The sequence below is a fragment of the Theropithecus gelada genome, chromosome 2 (assembly GCF_003255815.1).
Source record: "Theropithecus gelada isolate Dixy chromosome 2, Tgel_1.0, whole genome shotgun sequence".
NCBI classification, from domain to species: domain Eukaryota; kingdom Metazoa; phylum Chordata; class Mammalia; order Primates; family Cercopithecidae; genus Theropithecus; species Theropithecus gelada.
Window position 1 is genome coordinate 20792524 of NC_037669.1, and position 19857 is coordinate 20812380.

The 19857-nt window shown below is 35.7% G+C and overlaps 1 protein-coding gene across 5 annotated transcripts in view; it reads left to right on the forward strand.

Annotated features, from left to right (window-relative positions):
• The window catches only part of TFG (TRK-fused gene), a 37332-nt gene that overhangs the window by 10001 nt on the left and 7474 nt on the right, over window positions 1-19857 (forward strand). For 4 of the 5 annotated variants that reach the window (XM_025377140.1, XM_025377144.1, XM_025377143.1 and 1 more), the window contains 3 exons: window positions 7237-7383; window positions 10876-11040; window positions 14913-15053. In XM_025377140.1, coding sequence (XP_025232925.1) covers window positions 7237-7383; window positions 10876-11040; window positions 14913-15053 — 453 coding nt within the window. The remainder of the gene's footprint in view (window positions 1-7236; window positions 7384-10875; window positions 11041-14912; window positions 15054-19857) is intronic. The other variant, XM_025377145.1, reaches the window with a different exon arrangement.

A 19857-nucleotide genomic window follows, 5' to 3' on the forward strand; every position in this document is an offset into this window, starting at 1 on the left:
AACTTAGTTATCCCTGGTACAGTATTATAGTTTTAATTTAGCTGTATTAGAATTTTTGAATTGTAATTATCTTCTCTCACATTACAGTATGTTGTTACTTATTCTCAGGGCTTAACATGTAAGTCTGATACTTGAAACCAGTAGTCTCCAACCTTTTTGCACTGGAAACTGGTTTTGTGTAAGACAGTTCTATGGACGGGGTGGGGGGGAGGTCAGCGGGAGAAGGTTTCGGGATGAAACTCTTCCACTTCACATGTGCAGTTTGCAATAGGGTTCACACTCGTATGTGAATCTAATGCCACTACTGAACTGACAGGAGGCGGAGCCCACCACTTACCTCCTACTGTGTAGCCTGGCCCGGTTTGGTTCCTAACAGGCCACAGAGCAGCACTGGGTTGGGGACCCTTGCTTTAGACAGTATTTCCCAAGGAGTACTTAAAGATTAAAAATAGTTCTGATAAAAACCAATGCAAGACTAATTTTAATCTTTTAGATTTTTTCTTTTAGATCTTGATAGATATGCAAGGCAGAACTTTAAGGGACAAGATAGAAAAGATTACAGAGTTAAACGTTAGTGTGATTATGTGAAAAATAAAATGTGTACACTTTTTCCGGTTGTTTTGTTTAGCATTTCATTTTTTTAAATTTTGTTGCATGAATCTTAAAAGTTCAGTATGAAATACAATCATGGTCTACTGATTTAATTTGTATCTATTTCATCTCCATCTAGGAAGAATGAATATGAATAATCAGAATTTAAATGTTAAATAACAAAAACTGTTTAAAATTATTTAAAATAAAGGTATCTTTTTACAGTATTGAATGTAAAATACTTAACTATTGACTAGGCATAAAGCAGATTAGATAATCTGAAGACCCTTACTTTAAACAGGATCTGCTAGACAGACTTACAAATGTGTTTTTTGAATTCCGTAATTCAGCTTGCCCAGAAAAGTAAGGGAAGTATCCAGGGAACAAAAAATAGATGGAACTAAAGCCTGATGTACCAAAAGCTGAAACTTGGGGTGTTCTTGGTGGTGATAGTAGAGATTTTAGCCTCCATAATTTAAGGAATTGCCATCTGGCGTCTACATGGTGTAGGCCCTTGGTCCTAGTCCCTCAGTAGGCCATGCTTTCAAAAACAGTATTTTAGAAAAGTCTGCCTTGATACAGGAAAAGTCAAGGAAGCTTGACTCTTATACTTTGGCCCATCAGGGGCTTGGGAAGTGTCCCTTGAGGATTCGTAATTGTGGTCCTCAGGTGAGTTGGGTTTAAATTTAAACTATCCGTGTAGTTTGGTAACTCCGAAACCCAGATGTTACCATTTTAGAAAAATCTCAGAAGAAAGGCCAAAATCTCTCTTGAGGGGTGTATTCTCAATCCAGGTCACATAGGTTTCTCACAGACAAAACTGTAAGACACACGAAACTGTCATGTAAGCAAGAACCACTGGACACAACTAATAGTAGGATTAGATTTTCAAGAACTTTTGTTAAAATATGTGATAGTCTACAAAATTAAAAGTTATTTAAGACATAAAAGAAGGAATAAGAATATAAAAGTGGCCAGGCATGGTGACTCATGTCTGTAATCCCAGCACTTTGGGAGGCCAAGGCAGACGGATTGCCTGAGCGCAGGAGTTCGCGACTGGCCTGGGCCACACAGTGAAACCCCGTCTCTACCGAAATACAAAAAATTAGCCAGCTGTGGTGGTGTGTGCCTGTAGTCCCAGCTACTTGAGAGGCTGAGGCAGGAGAATTGCTTGAACCTAGGAGGCGGAGAGTGAGCCGAGATCGCGCCGCTGCACTCCAGCCTGGGTGGCAGAGTGAGACACCATCTCAGGAAATAAAAAACGAAAAAAGGAGAATGTAAGAGCAAGGTGCTATTGTGCTATGGAAAAAGAATAAACAGATTTTAAAAAGAAAGTAACTTGGAAATGAGAAATATAATCATTGAAATTAAACACTAAGTGAATAGGTTAAACACATTAGTCATAGCTAAAAAGAGAATTAGTGAACTGCAAAGGAAATCCAAATAAATTACAGAGTAAAGCACAGAAACACAGGCAAAGAGAAGGTGAAAATGAGAACATCCAGAATATTTCCATTTAGAGTTTCAAGAAGGAGAGAATGGGAGAGTGGAAATATGTTGAGGTAATGACTAAAGAAATTTTCAGAATTATATAAAAGATATAAACCCTCAGATTCAGAAGGCACAGGGAGCCTTGAGCGGGATAAGTAAAGGCAAATCCCCACTGGACATATTGTCATGAAACTGGAAAATGTCTAAGACAGAGAGATTACCTTAAAAGCCAGAGAGAATAAGACTGATCACATATGAAACAATTAGACTGTTGGTAGACTTCTTCATAGTAGTAATAGAAGCTAAAATACAGTAGTATCACAGTTGCAAACAGTTAAGAAAAATAACTAGAAAAGTAGCATCCTGTACTCCACCAAATTTCATGAATGAGGAGAAGTAAAAATACTTTGACAGACTGAGAATTTACCACTCACAGACCCTTGTTAAAGTAATTTTTAACAGTGGTCTTCATCAAGAAGGAAATTTAGTTCAGAAGGTGGTGAAAGATGCAAGAAGCAATGTGAGCAGATAAACTGTTGCTTGATCCTAGGCCCTCAGTAGGGTAAGCTTTCAAAAGCAGTATTTTAGAAAAGCTTTTCCCTTGATACAGGAAAAGTCAAGGAAGCTTAACTCTTAAATCTTGGGCTGTCAGGGGATTGGGAAGCACCAATGAAATTAATGTGTACGTTTTAATGAGCATTGATTGTTACAAAAAATTGATAGTTTTAGGGAATAAAAACAATTTGGGACAAGAATACTGGGCAATAATATGTAAGAAAGGAAGGGATGATAGGAATACAAATATTTTAAGGACTTATTTGGGAGGAAGATTGTAATTAACTTTAGATTTTTTAAATTGCATACTACAAATGCGCAAGTATGCATGATATACATGTAAGAGTTATTATTGAAAAATTAGACATTGTCAGGAAAGGAGAAGAAAAGAAAACAAAAGGGGACCTGTTCAGTTCAGTAGAAAGTGGTGGCAGAATAAAAGAAATAGAAAGCTTAATAGATAGAACAAAATACTAATCACAGTACACAGGAATTGACTACCTATATCAGTTAAAATAATCTCTTAATGGAGTTTAAGAAAAAATCCAGTTCCATGCTACTTCCAAGAGACATAAAATACTATTATGCAAAGCTTGAAAGTAAAGGGCTAGAAAAACAGACTAGACAAATGCAAAGAAAGCTGGTTATTAACAGAATAGACTTGTATAAAAACTTGAGTAGTAATAGTCACTCTATGATGATAAAAAGAATAATTTCCTGTGACTGTATAACAATCTGAACACTTATGCATGTTAGCTTTAGATGTTTTCCCCTAAGAAAAATTGACAGAACAAAGATAAATCAATAAATGTACAATTATGGAAGAGCTGATAAATCAAGCAGGCTCAAACAGCCTTGGTCTTCTACATCTAGCAGTTAGGGAGAAATACATTTTTTTGTTTGTTTGTTTGTTTTTGAGTACTCATAGTGCATTATAGAAGTTGACTGTAAATCAAGTCTTCCAGAAAATTCCAAGATATAACAGAGAATAGATATCTTAAAGGTCCTATTCTCTGGCCTCTTTAGAGAACATTGGACAGAATATGTAACCCAAATTTCCCTACTTTTGGAGACAAATACAGTTTTAAATAAGTCAAAGAAGAAATAATAATGGGAATTAGAAATAAGTAGGTAATGACTTCTGTGTAACCAAGTTTTTAGAGAATGCTAAAGCTGTACTTAGAGTAGTACTTACAGCCTTAGATACTTACATTAGTAAACTGGATTGGAAAGTTTTGAGCAAGGTATTCAAACAGTTACAGAAGGACAAAGCTCAAATAACTTAGAAGGAAATAATAAAGAGGAGAGGTGAACTAGAAATCGGAATTGTTAGGATCAACAATTTTGAAAAGATGCCGTTGGCAAACCTTTATGAGGATTAGTTAAGGAGAAACAAGGCACGAATAAGCAATGTTAGAAATGAAAGGTTTATAGTAGAAACTTTAAAAATTTATATTATATATACCATGAATTCCTTTATTTAAATTTGAAAACTCAGGTGACATGTACAATTTCTTAGGGAAATTTAATGTACTATTTCAAGAAGTAGAAAATTTGATTGCCCCAATTAACATTAAAGAAATTGGACCAACTGTTATACCAAATACTTAAGGAACAGATGATTCTAAATTATACAAACTATTCAAGAGCATAGGCAAAGAGGGAATATGCACTTATTCATTTTGTGGGATTAATATAACATTAACATGAAAACCAGCCAGGGAAAATGAAGACCAGTGTCACTTATGATCATAGATAGAAAATATTAAGTAATATTTACAAATCAAACTCATCAGTGAATATTAAAACACACCATTGTCAAAATTGCTCACCTAAGGAGTCTAAGATTGCTTTAAATTAGAAAATCACTACTTTTTATATAACAGATTAAAGGAGAAAAACTGAATCATCTCTAGATAAAGAAAAGCCATTCGTATCTCAATCATGTTGAAAAGTCATAGCAAACTATGAATAAAAGGGAATTCTTTTTTTTGAGATGGAGCCTCTCACTGTCGCCCAGGCTGGAGTGCAGTGGCTCGATCTCAGCTCACTGCAAGCTCCGCCTCCTGAGTTCACGCCATTCTGCCTCAGCCTCCAGAGTCGCTGGGACTACAGGTGCCCGCCACCACGCCTGGCTAATTTTTTTTTGTATTATTAATAGAGACGGGGTTTCACCATGTTAGCCAGGATGGTCTTGATCGCCTGACCTCGTGATCCACCCACCTCGGCCTCCCAAAGTGCAGGGATTACAGGCGTGAGCCACCACGCCTGGTCAAAAGGGAATTATTTTGCCTCATATGGGGGCTTTTATTACATAGAACAACTGCTGTGTGCCTAATATAAAAGGATTATAAATGTAACTAACATACCAATTATATACAACGAAACATAGTTGGAATAAATCTAACAGTCTAGATTGTTTTGGGTGAAACATAAAATTATTTAAAATCGAGTAGGGGAATGGGTTTTAAGGAAAGGTACTCTGGGAGATTTAATTATGTCTATGCTGTTTCATTTCTTAGTGGTTAGGAGCAAAGATGAAAAAAATATTAAGGTTTGGCCAGGCGTGGTGTCTCACGCCTATAATCCCATCACTTTGGGAGGCCGAGGTGGGCAGATCATGAGTTCAGGAGTTCGAGACCAGCCTGGCCAACATGGCGAAACACTGTCTCTACCAAAAAAAAAAAAAAAAAAAATTAGCTGGGCGTAGTGGTGCACGCCTATAGTCCCAGCTACTTGGGAGGCTGAGGCAGAATTGCTGAACCCAGGAGGCAGAGGTTGCAGTGAGCTGGGATCAGGCCACTGCACTACAGCCTGGGTGACAGAGCAAGACTCTTTCTTGAAAAAAATATAAATATATATAAAGCTTTAACAAAGATGGGTGTTTAGTAAGTTTATCTTGTTGTGTGCTTGAAATGGTTCATTGAAGTCTTCCAATTATATTCACACTAATGAAGATGAATTATTATGTGTACTAGGGTTCTCCAGAGGGATGGAACCAATAAGATACATGGGAGGTTTTTTAGGGAGAATTGCAAGGTGATCACAAGGTGAAGTCCCATGATAGGCCATCTGCAAGCTGGGGAAAGAGAGAAGCTGATGCTAATAGTGGCTCAGTGTCTCAGTCCAAGTCCAAAAGCTTGAAAACCAGGGAAGCTGATAGTGCAGCCTTTGTCTGTTGCCAAAGGCCTGAGAGTTCCCTGAGAAGCTGCTAATACAAGCCCTAGAGTCCAAAGGCCAAAACTGGAGTCTCTTGTCCTGGAATCTGATGTCCAAGGGCAGGAGGAGTGGAAGCAAGCATCTGGCATAGGAAGGAGAGCAAGCTAAAGACCCAACAAGCAAACTTACCTTCTTCTGCCTGTTTTGTCATAGCTGCACTGGCAGCTGATCGGGTGGTGCCCACCAACACTGAAGATGGGTCTTCCTCTCCTGGTTCACTGATTCAAATGTCAGTCTCCTCTGGTAACACCCTCACAGACACACCCGGAAACAGTACTTTACCAATCATTTGGCGTTCCTCAATCTAATCAAGCTGACAACTAATATTAACTTAGTTAATTTAAACTTAGTTAATTTAAACTTTTAATTGAATATAATTTGGAGCTTAGTGCTCTTAAACCCACTAAGTAGATAATAACAGATTATAGGCCATACTAGGCATGTAAGTGCAAGGTTCTTGAGGCTAAAGCTGTAGTTGGTAAAGCAGTAGCAGTCACTCATATTAGCCAGGATAAAAGGTTGTTTGGTCATTTTTCTGGTGTGGTCAGCGTTCTTGTTTTTGTCTGAGTTTTGACATGGTTATGGACTGTTGATCTATCACAAGTGATAGTCTTCTGTGATGTTGGTGTTCTTTGAAATATTTATGTTCAACAGGAGAACACCACAGTCTACCTGTGAGTGCCAGGCCAGCCTCTAGCAACACTAAGGCCTATCTTACTGTACCAGACCAGTTTCTGGCTGCTAGGAGCTATTTTTCTCCTCTAATATGGGAGAAAAAACAGTAATACCAAGTGAAAACCAATAATTAATTGATGTAGGTAGGAGATTGTATTGAACTTCATAGCTATGCAGGGAGTATGTGAATTACTGGTGGGTTTTCTTCTAAAAGCTTATAATTGGTGGTTTGATTTTGAAACATATTTAACAAAGAATTGCCCTGAACTTTTACTTTCACATAGATGGCCTTTTCTAATTAGGTGCTTCAGGAGTTTGTATGTATGTATACTGGCAATGCATAAAGCATTTTAGTTTAATTTTCGAACTCCTGTCTTGGGGTTTGCAATCAGAGCCTTGTGTCACTTTTTTTTCTTTTCTTTTTAAAAATAACCTGAGTGTTGACAGTGTTTGTTGCTGAATGAAGGAATTCATTTTTTTCAGTCAACTGAAAATCATTTGGTCTGGCATCAAATCATTTGACTTTTTTCCCAAAATAAGTTATTAGCCATAGAGAATTCCTTTTTTTAAAAAAAGTTACTCCATTACATCGATATCTTGTTTTTGTTTTTTTAAAGGAATTGTATTTATTTTTCCTTCTTGCATATTATTAGTATACTTATTCATGAACTTCTAATTTTAAGCAAATAAATGTTTTTATTTCAGTTAATGGCCAACCAAGACCCCTTGAATCAAGTCAGGTGAAATATCTCCGTCGAGAACTGATAGAACTTCGAAATAAAGTGAATCGTTTATTGGATAGCTTGGAACCACCTGGAGAACCTGGACCTTCCACCAATATTCCTGAAAATGGTAAACCCTGAATCCATTGTATTCTGATTTATTGTTCTTACGTCTTTTTGGAGGTTTGTAAAAACTCTTTTTAAGTAGGAGAAGGATGGCACCCCCAGTGTCACTCTTGTTCCTCTGCCTCTTTACTGGTATTTATGTCTGTGTTCCTAAACCTTGCTGTTCATCAGGATTACTAGGAGGTTTCATTATACCAATTCCTGGATCTCATCATAGACCTACTGGAGTTTAGGGACTGGAAATCCCATTTTTAAAGTGTTTTCTGGGTGATTCATTCACAACTAGTCTTAGACTTTTGGGTTTATTACACAGGTCAGTTTTCAAATCCTCTTGACACATGAACCCTTTTTAGTATAATAGGTAAGTAATGAACCTTGGGAATTGAAAATCATTTCATGAATATTACGTAGTGTTGGAAGTAGTTTCAACTAAAAATCACTTAGATTAGTAATATTCATTAAAAATGGTACATTGTAAAGTTGAAACACAATTTTTAATAATATTTAAAGAAAAACTTTTTTTCCCCCGTTTTATAGATGACATGTACTATTTGTGTTAAGATAAAGCAAGAAGTATCGACATTTGGAACTGACATAATTTTGGGACCAAATGTATTTTAAAATGTGGACTGAAATTTAAGTATGTGTTATGACTTGAAAGTAGAGTTAAAAAACTGCTTTCTTCTTTTAAGATTCTTAGATGTTGCATTTAAAGAAAACTCATTATTTTTTACAACTTCTTTGTTTGCTTATAATTTTCATATGTTTAAAACTGTCCATATTGTGAAATAGTAATTAAAAAAAAGTCTGGTCTGGATGACTGCATGTAAAGGGCTTAACACAAGATAATTTTTATGGATAAATGGCATGTATTCTGTTTTTGGCCATTAAATAATTTGGGAGTTTTTGTTTTCTGTGTTTATTTTAGTTACAGTTTAAATAAAGACGTATTTTCTATCATTTCTCTCTTCCTGTCTTCTAATAATCATGTGGAATTATGTTGATGATAGATAGTTAATAAATATTTGGTGATTGATTGGTGATTTCTAGTTCCACTTCTATTTCAGAACATAATGGGACAATTTTTCTAGAAGAATTCATAGATGCTGGCACAACATTTGCATATAATTTCAGGGGATTTAACCATCTGCAAAATATTAAGAAATGTAGATGAGAATTTAACCAGTATAGCCAGTACTGTTCAGAAATTAGCTACAGTGGCCCACATTCTACTCTCAGGAATGGATTTATGAATTTGTTGGTTTAGGTGAAACTTTTTCCTCACCTATTTCTTGCTACTGTTTATACTTCATTCTTTGTTTCTGTATTTTTATACATATTATTGTTAGCTTTTTACCTATGTTAACGTAAAAGATGTTAAAATTGGTTTCTTCTCTGCATCTTGGAAGTCATGCCATGTGTTGTTTTCTTGTATGGCCATCTTCTAGTTATTGTGTCCTGTCTGATGTATCTGATGATAAGATGATATAAGAATAATACAATCTGCATTTTATTTTTAGAGATAGTTCTAATTTTAAAAAACAAAAACAAAAACAAAAGCCCTACATCAGAAACTGAAATCTAGTCCACAAAATGAAATTGCCACTCAGCTATCAGTGCTATTCAGAACCTGTGGATTACCCTCACCAAGAAACGTGGCTGCCTGTGGTCTTCAGCTCTCTATTACAGTGGTTCTTGGATGCTTGTTTTCCTCCAAGAGGCAAATGGTGTGTAAACTACCTTAGATAGAAGATTGACCTGTTGGCAGTATCTCCAGCAGCCAATGGAGCAAGTAGTAGGACATATAGTGTGTTTCCTGATTGTTATAGTTTGTGATAAGTGAAAAGAGGCATAGGTAGTGAGATGTGAGGGGAAACAATTTGTAAGAGTGACGTGGTATGCTCTTGGGATCAGAGGAAGGAACTTGGTAGGGAAGGTAGATAACTGGTAGACGTGTTTTAAAGGAATAGTTCTAGGGGTTTTCCTTTTCCAAAAACTTAGAAAATATTAGGGTAGCCTGGAATGGTATGTTAGGAATGAATGAGCTGCCAGCCAGTGTGTGCTGTGGGTATTTATATTCCTTTAGCACTTAGTTTTTTTCAGAAGATACATTTTGTATTGATTACAGGGGTGATCTAAGAACAGATGTTCATTTACTTACTTGGTAACAAAAGTGATAATCATTGTTCCTTAATTGAGTAAATGATTAACAACAGTCCTTTTGTTTACTTGTTCGTGTGTTTTGTTTGTTTGTTTTGATGTCTTTTGTATCTTGGACTTGGATTCCTATTTGTAAAATGTAGGTTATTCTTGAACTCTTTCTTTCGAAAGACAGTAGTATAAATGCCTGTGGAATATCTTAGTATCCTTAGAAGAAAAGCATGATTTTAAATTTAACCTGCTCATAATATTTAACATTTTGTTTTTTTGTTGTTGTTGTTTTAAACATTTTATTATAGAAAAGTTTAAGTATATACGAAAGTAGACATTATAATGAATCCCATAAACCCACATACAATTTCAACAGTTACCAACTTACGGTATCATATAATTATGGTACACACACTTTCACCACTCCTGTTACCCAGACTGGAGTGCAGTGGTACGATCTCAGCTCACTACAAACTTCTCCTCCTGGGTTCAAGTGATTCTTGTGACTCAGCCTCCTGAGTAGCTGGGATTACAGGCATGCATCACTGTGCCTGGCTAATTTTTGTATTTTTGGTAGAGATGGGGTTTTGCTAGGCTGGTCTTGTGCTCCTGGCCTCAAGTGATCTACCCACCTTGGCCTCCCGCCGAGATTACAGACATGAGCTATCGCACCCGGCTCCCCTCCTGTATTATTTTGATGCAGATCCCATATACATCATTTTATCTGTAAGCATTTGAATAAGTATTTTAATAAGTAATACATATTAAAATAGAAGGTAGCAAATTCAAAAATGTTTTTAATGTGCTATTTATGGAAGATTATGAATTAATTATGGTTGGCTTGATTTCCATGTAATTTAGTAGTGGACCACTAGACAGTAAAAATGAAATGTTAAATTTGAGATTATAACTTTAGTTAAGTTTCTTTTTATAAAATAAAGCCTTAGTTCCTATAATTGTTATTTCCAGAGTGCCCAGTGGGTATCTGATACTAGGATATAGGTCATTGGGCTCCAAAAAAAAACCAAAACAGTAAAATGTTTCTCTTTATCCAGGAGCTTGTATTTTTTTCATCTAATATTTCTTATGAAAGGAGGTAAAGAACTTTTTTGGAAAAGCTGTTGTTAATCTTCTGTTTCTTTTTGCCCTCTCCTCCCTGGTACTAGAAGTAAAAATACAAAAAAGTATAAAGAAAGTAAAATGATTTATAATCTTCTATTCAGACATACTTAATATTCCAGACTATCGTTGTACACATACGTTATTTCCCTATCTTGTACGTTTAGGCCTTACCGAGTATAGATAAAAAGGAAACACGTTTTTGTTTATTCCTCTCTTCTTGCAGATACTGTGGATGGTAGGGAAGAAAAGCCTGCTTCTGATTCTTCTGGAAAACAGTCTACTCAGGTTATGGCAGCAAGTATGTCTGCTTTTGATCCTTTAAAAAACCAAGATGAAATCAATAAAAATGTTATGTCAGCGTTTGGCTTAACAGATGATCAGGTTTCAGGTAAGTTAGTTTCCAACTCCTTTATACCCTTCCTTTCCTTCATCTTTCCTTTCTTCCCTTTCGTTCTTTCTTTAATTGAAGAATAACTTGGATATGGTGAAGTGCACAAGTCTTAAGTGTTCTGTTTAACAAATTTTTACATATTTGTACACTTATGTAAAAGACTAACTAGATTAAGATGTAGATTATTTCCAATACTCAGAAAACTTTCTTATGTCCTCTCCCTAACAGTAGCACCCTCCCCCTTAAAGAATAACCACTGTTGGGTTCAAGTAAATTTTTGAAAGTAAAATTTAGAAAGTTTGCAAAAATCTGAACTATTTTATAATTTGATTAGTTGCAGTATTCGAATTATATTTGATTTGTCTTTTCTCTTAGAGAAATTGAAAATTATATGTAGATTTTCTGGTTAAATTGCTTGAGTATAGAGTGGATTTGTATATAAACAAATTTTTAACCTTAAAGCAGTACCTATATTGTTTTATTCTTTTTAACTTTTGGTTATAATTTCTTCAGTATTTTTTCCCGCTGCTTTTTCTCTTTTCGGATTCTAATAACACATTAGAGAGCTTGATACTGTCTCATGGGTCGTTAAGGTTCATTTTTCTTCAGTCTTCTCTCTGTTCTTCAGGTTGGGTGATTTCTGTTGAACTCTTCAGGGTCACTGTGATTTCTAATACGCTGTTGAACCTTTCTAGTGAATTATTTAATTGTGCTTTCAGTTCTAGAATTTCCATTGAGTTTTTATAGTTTCTGTTTTTCTGTTGAGATTATTTGACATTCATTAAGACTACATTTTCCTTTAATTGTTTGAATGTATTTATGTTTGATTCTTTAAAAATATTTAGAATAGCTGCTTTAAAATGTTTATCTGCAACATCTAACACTTGGACCCATTTGGAGTCAGTTTCTGTTGACCGGGTTCCTCTCCCCCACACACTCCCCAACTCCCGTCGGGTCACATTTTTCTGTTTCTTTGCCTGTCTAATAGTGTTTGGTCGAAAACTAGACATTCTGGTTAATATGTTGTAGTGACTTGGGATTCTTTATATTCTTTTGAGGATCTGGCAGGGAGTTCATTTGTGTGGACTTTATCAACATAAATAACAAACAGAAAAGGGCTCTCTAAAAGAAAAAGGTATTTGGGAATAGAGCATTACATTGAAAATATGCATGCCATAGTAAACTGTGTGCATATTCAGTGAGGTAAAGTCAGACAAAAGTTTTTAAAGGAAAAAATGAGGAGAATACGTAATTGTTTTGAAATAATTATTGTTGGCTACGAAGATCATTAGCAAGAGTGATGCCAGTCTGAGGTTGGACAGGCAGTTTCTGGGCAGATGTCCTCACAGTCACAGAAGTATTGATTTATTTATTTTTGCAAAGTTGTGATGGCCTTTGTGTAGGCTTGTGGTTTTTGAGCTCTTTTGTGATAGTTTTTCTAAGAATCCTCTCTTCATGGCCATGTCAGAGTTTTTTATATTTTTTAACATTAACGACTTCATTTTGGTTTTGATAACTTTCACATACTCAAAACTACTCCTCCTTTCTCCCTATGGTGTATAGCCGCTGATATGTATGCTCAGTCCTTTCAGCTTGCTCCAGGTGCTGCTTTTTCTCTGAGCCTTCTTGAGATCTCCTCCTCCGCTCTCCCAGCCCTACAGTCAGCAGCGGATTTGGGCAGAGTATATATACCTAGATTTTGGGTCTTACCCTTTCAGTGGCACCCTCACTTCAGGGATTTTCCTCCTAAATCTTCAGCTGCTTGTCCAGCCATGAGGTGGTTAACACTGTGGTTTTCTGCCATTGGAGCTGCAGAGGTCAGCGCTTTTAATTCTTACCCATTCTAGTTTTATTGGGGTAAACTCTGGTTTCTGATTGACTTTCAGTTATTTCAAATAGTTTCTTTTGTTCATGTTTTTAGTTGTTACCTGGGGGAGAGTTTATCTGATGGATTTACTTTGCCTTTATCAGTAGTTGGAAATGTATACGGTGTATTCATTTTGTATTTCTTAGAGACTTTCATGGAATTACTCACTAAATAAAATTGTGTGAAAATCTGATGAGGTCAGACTTTTAAATTTTGATTTAAATGTACTGTATTCCAGGTAGAATAATAATATTATGATTCACATTATTTGAAGACCATTTTTCTCACAGCTTTGTGTGTTGAATTATAGTCGGAAAAACTGTACACATGGCCAGGATACTTTTGTAGTTCTTCAGGTGTGATGTGGTAAAAATATGGTTTATTACAATAATGAATGTGGCAATGGGAACGAGGGATAAAATATTACAAAGATGGAATGAACATTAACTGTCATAAATTACATATAAGGGAGGAAAGAGGAGCCAAAGTAACAAATACATATATATTTAGGCTAATAGGAAGAATGTGTATATGTATTTATCTACATAGATATAAATTTAAGTAAAATGGTGGTAGATAGAAACCATCATCGATTTTATTCTGGCAATCATCAGTCTCTTGCATTACCACTATTATATCCTAGTTTAGGTTCTTGTTAATACTTGGACTGTCAGCTGTCAACTGTGCCTAATACTGTGGTAAGTTCTGGGGATATATCAGAGTAGAAGATAGAGGTTTGCCCTTAGAGAAATTAGTCTGCTGATAATAGCAAGTACTTATATGGAACTTTCTGAGTAGTAGTCACTTTTATAAGCTTTTGCTGTATAATTCCTCTTATAAGCCGATGCCATAAGCTCTTGTTAACTGATAATCCTCACAATAACTTTATGAAATAGGAATTAGTATATCCTTTGTACAGATGAGGAAACTGAGGCACAGAAAGAGATTATGTAACATCTCCAGAGTTACACAGCTAGTGAGTGACAGCACTAGGATTTGAACCTAGGTAGTCTAGCTCCAAAGCCTGTGCTTTTAACCACTCTTCTGCATTGCTAAAGCAGAAAGAATTTAAAGGAATAAGACATATTTACATTGTCCTCAGAATCTCTTTTTTGACTGTCACAGCATTGGAACTGTAGTATATTCTCTCCATTCATTTCTATGTTCATTATTTTGGAAGAATGACAGTGTCTCCATATGTAAGTTAGAGTGCTAGGCCTTGTGAGGCAGACAAAAACAATCAACGATCAGGAGCCTGGCCAAAAGACCGCAGAGGCTTTAAGAGTGAAAGGGGGAGCTGTTCAGAAATGCAAAGTAGAAGTCAGTATGGGTTAATAAAAGTAAACTAGATAGAAGTTCACTAGTGGAAAAGGTATTCATGAGTCAAGAAGGCTTACTAGAAGTATGGAATTATAATTGCATTTTAAATAATGTCATATTTAAATATGTGAATGTTATATTTAAACATGGGGTATAGTGGAGAGAACAGTGATAAATGAAATAGAGGTAAAAAAATATTAGATATGTTATGGGAGTTGGTAGAAGTTAGTTTAGCTGAAAGGGAGACGTGTGAGAAGAGAAATTGTGAGAAATAATGTTTGGACCCTTAATGCCAAACTAGGGGGTTGAACTTAATTTATGGGCAGTGAAGACCCCTGGAAGAATGAAGTGATAATTTTGGTTGATGTGCAGAATACATTGCTTGGAGTAGGAGGATATTGGCATTGCAGACATGAGTTTTGTTTTTTTGCAGGAAGAGGTTAAGACTCAGGAATATAGTACTTTACACTTTATAAGGAAGGACTTCCAGTTGTAGCTTTGGATTAAGAGACTGGAACAAAGGGAAAAATAAAGTACATACATTTAATGTAAAAAGCCATATTTGTGGTTATATACTTATTCTATAGTATTTTTAGTATCTTTTCACCAAATGTATTCCTTGAGCTTACTGGGGGAAGGCCAGGTATTGGATACTAAACTGACTTTGTTTTTGACTATTCAGGGCCACCCAGTGCTCCTGCAGAAGATCGTTCAGGAACACCCGACAGCATTGCTTCCTCCTCCTCAGCAGCTCACCCACCAGGAGTTCAGCCGCAGCAACCACCATACACAGGAGCTCAGACACAAGCAGGTCAGATTGAAGGTAAAATAGAGTTTAGAACACATGTTTGGGAAAGTACATGTGTAGAAGTGTTTATTGCAGCATTGTTGTAAACACTTCATGTATTTAGTCATGCCTTAAACGCAGGAAAAATTTTGATGTGCTGACAGATTTGATGTTAAAAAAACCAAATAGAACAATATGTCAGGTTTGTTTCCAATTAATGGAATGAAAAAAATACCTTAAAAAAGTGTTTCTATGAATATAGATAGAGTGAAAGACAGTCATTAGTCAGTGGTGACCCTCGGGGAGGGTAGTGAAGTTCAGACTGGTGATTTTACACTTTATTTTGTGTTATACTTACATGCTGTTTTATCTGCCTCCTTTCTTCAGCATCCGTGCATGATTTTTCTAATTTAAAAAGATTTCTAAATAGAGGTAAAGGATAACTTTAGTTGTAGTGGATTTTTTGGGTAAGATTAGTAGCCTTTTATAATTTTGTAAATTTAGCAATATGTCTTTAATGGAAAAAAAGCAGTGTATTTTAAGTCAGACTTTTTCTTCTGAAATAATCCATCCTTGGATATGGAATTTAGTCTCTCTGGGTTTTGATATTCGTTCACTGTAAAATGTGAAAATTGGACTAAACACAGTGGTTTCAAAAGAATGTCTTTAGTTCTGAATGAAATATAATTTGAAAGCTCTGTGTTTAAAATAGGGGATTGAAGGGTAACAGACTTCAGGCAGCAGGCACTAAGGTGCCTTGTTGAAAACCTTGGAGTTCTGCAGAGCGGGACTAAGTATTTACTAATCTCTAGGGTGCCTTCCAGATTAAATGTGGTTTTTGTGTTGCCTGGGCATGTTGGGACCTTTAAAACCACATTCCACTTCAGAACAAACACCAGGTGGCGCTCTAACTATTTGTTTAATGGGTCAGATAGTGGTATAATGTATTTCCAGCACCCAAAGCAAGTGATTAAAGTTATCAATCACATGAAAACGAAAACAAAAACAAAACATAGGCTAAAATGAACTGACCACTTTTGGAATAGAATCCTATCCTGTGGTGATACTTTCGGAGTTACCTGGCTAGGTGTGGTGGCTCACGCCTGTAATCCCAGCGCTTTGGGAGACTGAGCCAGGAGGATCACTTGAGCCCAGGAGTTTGTGACTAAGCTGGGTGACATAGTGAGACCCTGTCCCTACAAGTAAAAACGATTTTAAAAAGTTAGCCATGTGCTATGCCATGTGCCTGTAGTTCCAGCTACTTGGGAAGCTGAAGTGGAAGAATTGTTTGCATTGTTGAGTTGAAGCAGTCTGGGCTGCAGTGAGCTGTGATCACTCCACTGCACTCCAGCCTGGGCAACAGAATGAGACCCTGTCTCAAAAACAAAGCCAAAAAAAAACCCCAAAAAAACAAAAAACCTCCACAGAGTTGTCTCTTGGATGAACACCAGTCATTATGGACTAGCAGGTGATATTTTGCTGATGAATCAGTGGTTTGTGAAGAATTTCTTATTAAGCCTTTTCTCAACCTACTTTAGTTAACTCCTCCTCTGCACCAAAATGCTACTGCCAAAACTAGAACAAACTAGAACTAAAGCAGATGTGGGCTGAAATAGACAAAAGCAGAGTATAGGTATGATGAGAGTTTAATGCCTACCTCAGGTGAACTAAAGATTTGTTTTTAAATAAATCCCATTTTAAGCAGTGTATACTGTGTACTGTGTAAGCAGTGTGTAATGTATACTGTGATACAGTGACAGTTGGAAGGATCATTGTACCAAATAATGTTTGCTGTTTATGTATAAATAAATGGGAATTAAGGCTCTACTAGCAATATCTAAACATACTATGAAGTGTTTGTTTTAATTGAGCATTTTCAAATAAGTAAAATTTTAAAAATGTGAAAGGACATACAGTGAAAATTCTCTCTCCCACCTCTGTCCACAGCAACCAAATTCCTTTTTCCAGAGATAGCAGATTAACACCGTTTATATGCATTTAATTCTTTTAAGTAATATTGCATACCTTGCTACAATTAACTGTTAGCTTACATTAAAACATACAATATGGAAATTGTGCAATTAATACATGACATCGTTTAAACTATTAATAACTGATCTAATTCTAGATCAGTGCTGTCCAAAAGAATTATGGTAGAAGCCACATGTAATTTTTCTATTTAGCTGCATCAGAAAAATGTTTAAGAAAAGGTAAAATTTTATTTAGTCTAATGTATCCAACGTGTAATCACTATTAAAAAGTTAATTTTTTTGGTACTGTATATTGGAAGTCTGGGATTTGACACTGATTCGGAACACTTCAAACAACAAACAACATATCACAATTCAGACAAGCCACATTTCAGGTGCTCAGTAGCCACATGTGGCTAGTGACTATTTTAAGAGCACAGCTTTAGATAAATATATTCATTATTTATAGATTCCCAGCGTTAATTATAGGTTACTTTAATAAATACTTTTTGATGTATAATGAGTCTTTGACATTGCCAGTTATTTAGATCAATTACTGGTTATAATTTGAGCAGAATTACCAACATAAAATGTATCACTTATAATTTATTAACATAGCAATCTCTTACAATGTGTAATAGTCCAAACTAAAATTAAGAATTCTGAGTTGTTACTTAACTCCCATAAAAGGGACCTTGGAACTGTGAATTTTATTCCAAATAAATATAATCTTAATATGTTGTTCAGTTAAAAGGATCAACAAGATATTGAGCATCATTAAAAAAACCAAAAGGGATAATGTTACCCTTCTTCATATAAAGCCAGTGCCTGTTACTGGAAGACTGTGTGATGTTGCCAGAAATGTAACTGGTAAGGAGAAGAACGCTAAAAATCATCAGAGACCAGGTGATATTGCTGTTTGACAAACTGAAAAAATGAAAAAGCATATAATTAAAATCCGTAAAATTATATGCCAATATAAGGAAAGGCTGAGTAGACTTTATTATGTAAATATTGAAACATACATAGAATAATCAACTCTTCATGTAGTCATGTGGCTTCAACATTTACCAATATTTGGCATTCTTTTTTCATCATTTTTCCCCACTGCACCCCTTTTAATTTGCTGGAGTAGTTTAAATCAAATTATGAACAGCTTATTATACTCAGCTATTTCAGTATGTATGTCTAACTGATAATCTTCTTTTTAATATAACCACCATGCTGTTATTTAACAGTGATTCTTTTTTATTTTTAATTGAGACAGGGTGTCACTCTGTTGCCCAGGTTGGAGTGCACAGGCTTGATGATAGCTCACTGCAACTTCAACAGTGATTCTTAATGTCGACACGTACTGGTCTATATTTGAATTTCCCTAATTGTTTCAAGAATATTGACTTGTTCAAATTAGGGGCCTAATAAGGTTCACACTTTGCATTTGTTAATGTGTCTTGAGTCGTTTTTTCTAACAGCTATCCCTTATGTTTCCAAAGTCAAAACTATGTGTATTACGTATTACTGTGTAACTATTATCCCAAAATGTAGATGCTTAGACAATAAAAGTTTATTATCCCATACAGTTTTAGACAGATATCCGGGAATGGTTTAGCTGGGTGATTTTGGCTCAGCCTCTCTCATGAGGTTGCAATTAAAAATGGCTGCTGGAGTTATAGTCATCTGAAGCTTAACCAGAGATAGAGGATTCAGTTCTTTACCATTTGGACTTCTCCATAGGGCTGCTTGGGTGACCTCATGACATGACAGCTTCACCAGAATGAGCAATCAGAAGAGAATGAGATAGAAGATACCTGTCTTTTATAGCTTGTCCTCAGAAATGTCACTATCATTTCTGCAATATTCTCTTGGTATACAGGTCAGCCCTATTCAGTATGTGAGGGACTGCACAAGGGAGCAGATACTCATGTGCTTGTTGCTTATTCTTTGGTCATTTTTGTATTGTGGAGTCAAATCTTTCTAATTTCTAAGAATGTAAATGATACTAACCCATTGTCATGAATGCTATTCATGTGCAGAAGCCCGTGAGGGGCATCATAGAGGTTGGCTATTCTGTGTAATAAATAATTCCCAGAAGTCTTACCGTTACTCTTTGCTTCATGCTGTTCTCTTTTACCCCTTAATTTTTGTTATTACTTTTTACTTTGGCATTGATTCTTTTTGAAAATACGCATAAAACATAGCTTATATATAGTCGTGCACTGTATAACAACATTTCAGTCAACAGTGGACTGCATATATGATAGTGGTTTCATAAGATGGTAATGGAGCTGAAAAATTTCTGTTGCCTAGTGATGTGTAGCCATCACAATGTAGCACACAGTATTACTTAGGTGTTTGTGGTGATTCTCGTGTACACAGACTTACTGCCAGTCATATAAAAGTGTAGCTCACATAATTATGGGTAGTACCTAATACTTGATAATGATAATAGGTGACTGACTTACTCGTTTGTGTATTTACTATACTATATTTTTAAATCATTAGAGTGTACTCCTACTTAATTAAAAAAACAAAGCTGTAGAACCAGGCCCAGATAGGTCCTTCAGAAGGTATTCTGGAAGAGGGCATTGTTATCATAGGAGGTGACAGCTCCATGGATGTTCTTGACCCTGAAGACCTTCCAGTGGGACAGGATATGGAGGTGGAAAATAGTGATATCAATGATCCTGATGCTGTATAGGCCTAGGCTAATGTGTATGTTTGTGTCATAATGTTTTTCTAAATGTTTAAAAAAGTAAAAGAAAATTTAAAATTAAAAGAATAGAAAAAAGCTTTTAGAATAAGGATATAAAGGATAAATATTTTTGTATAGCAGCACAATGTATTTTAAGCTACAGTGTTAAAAAAAAGAG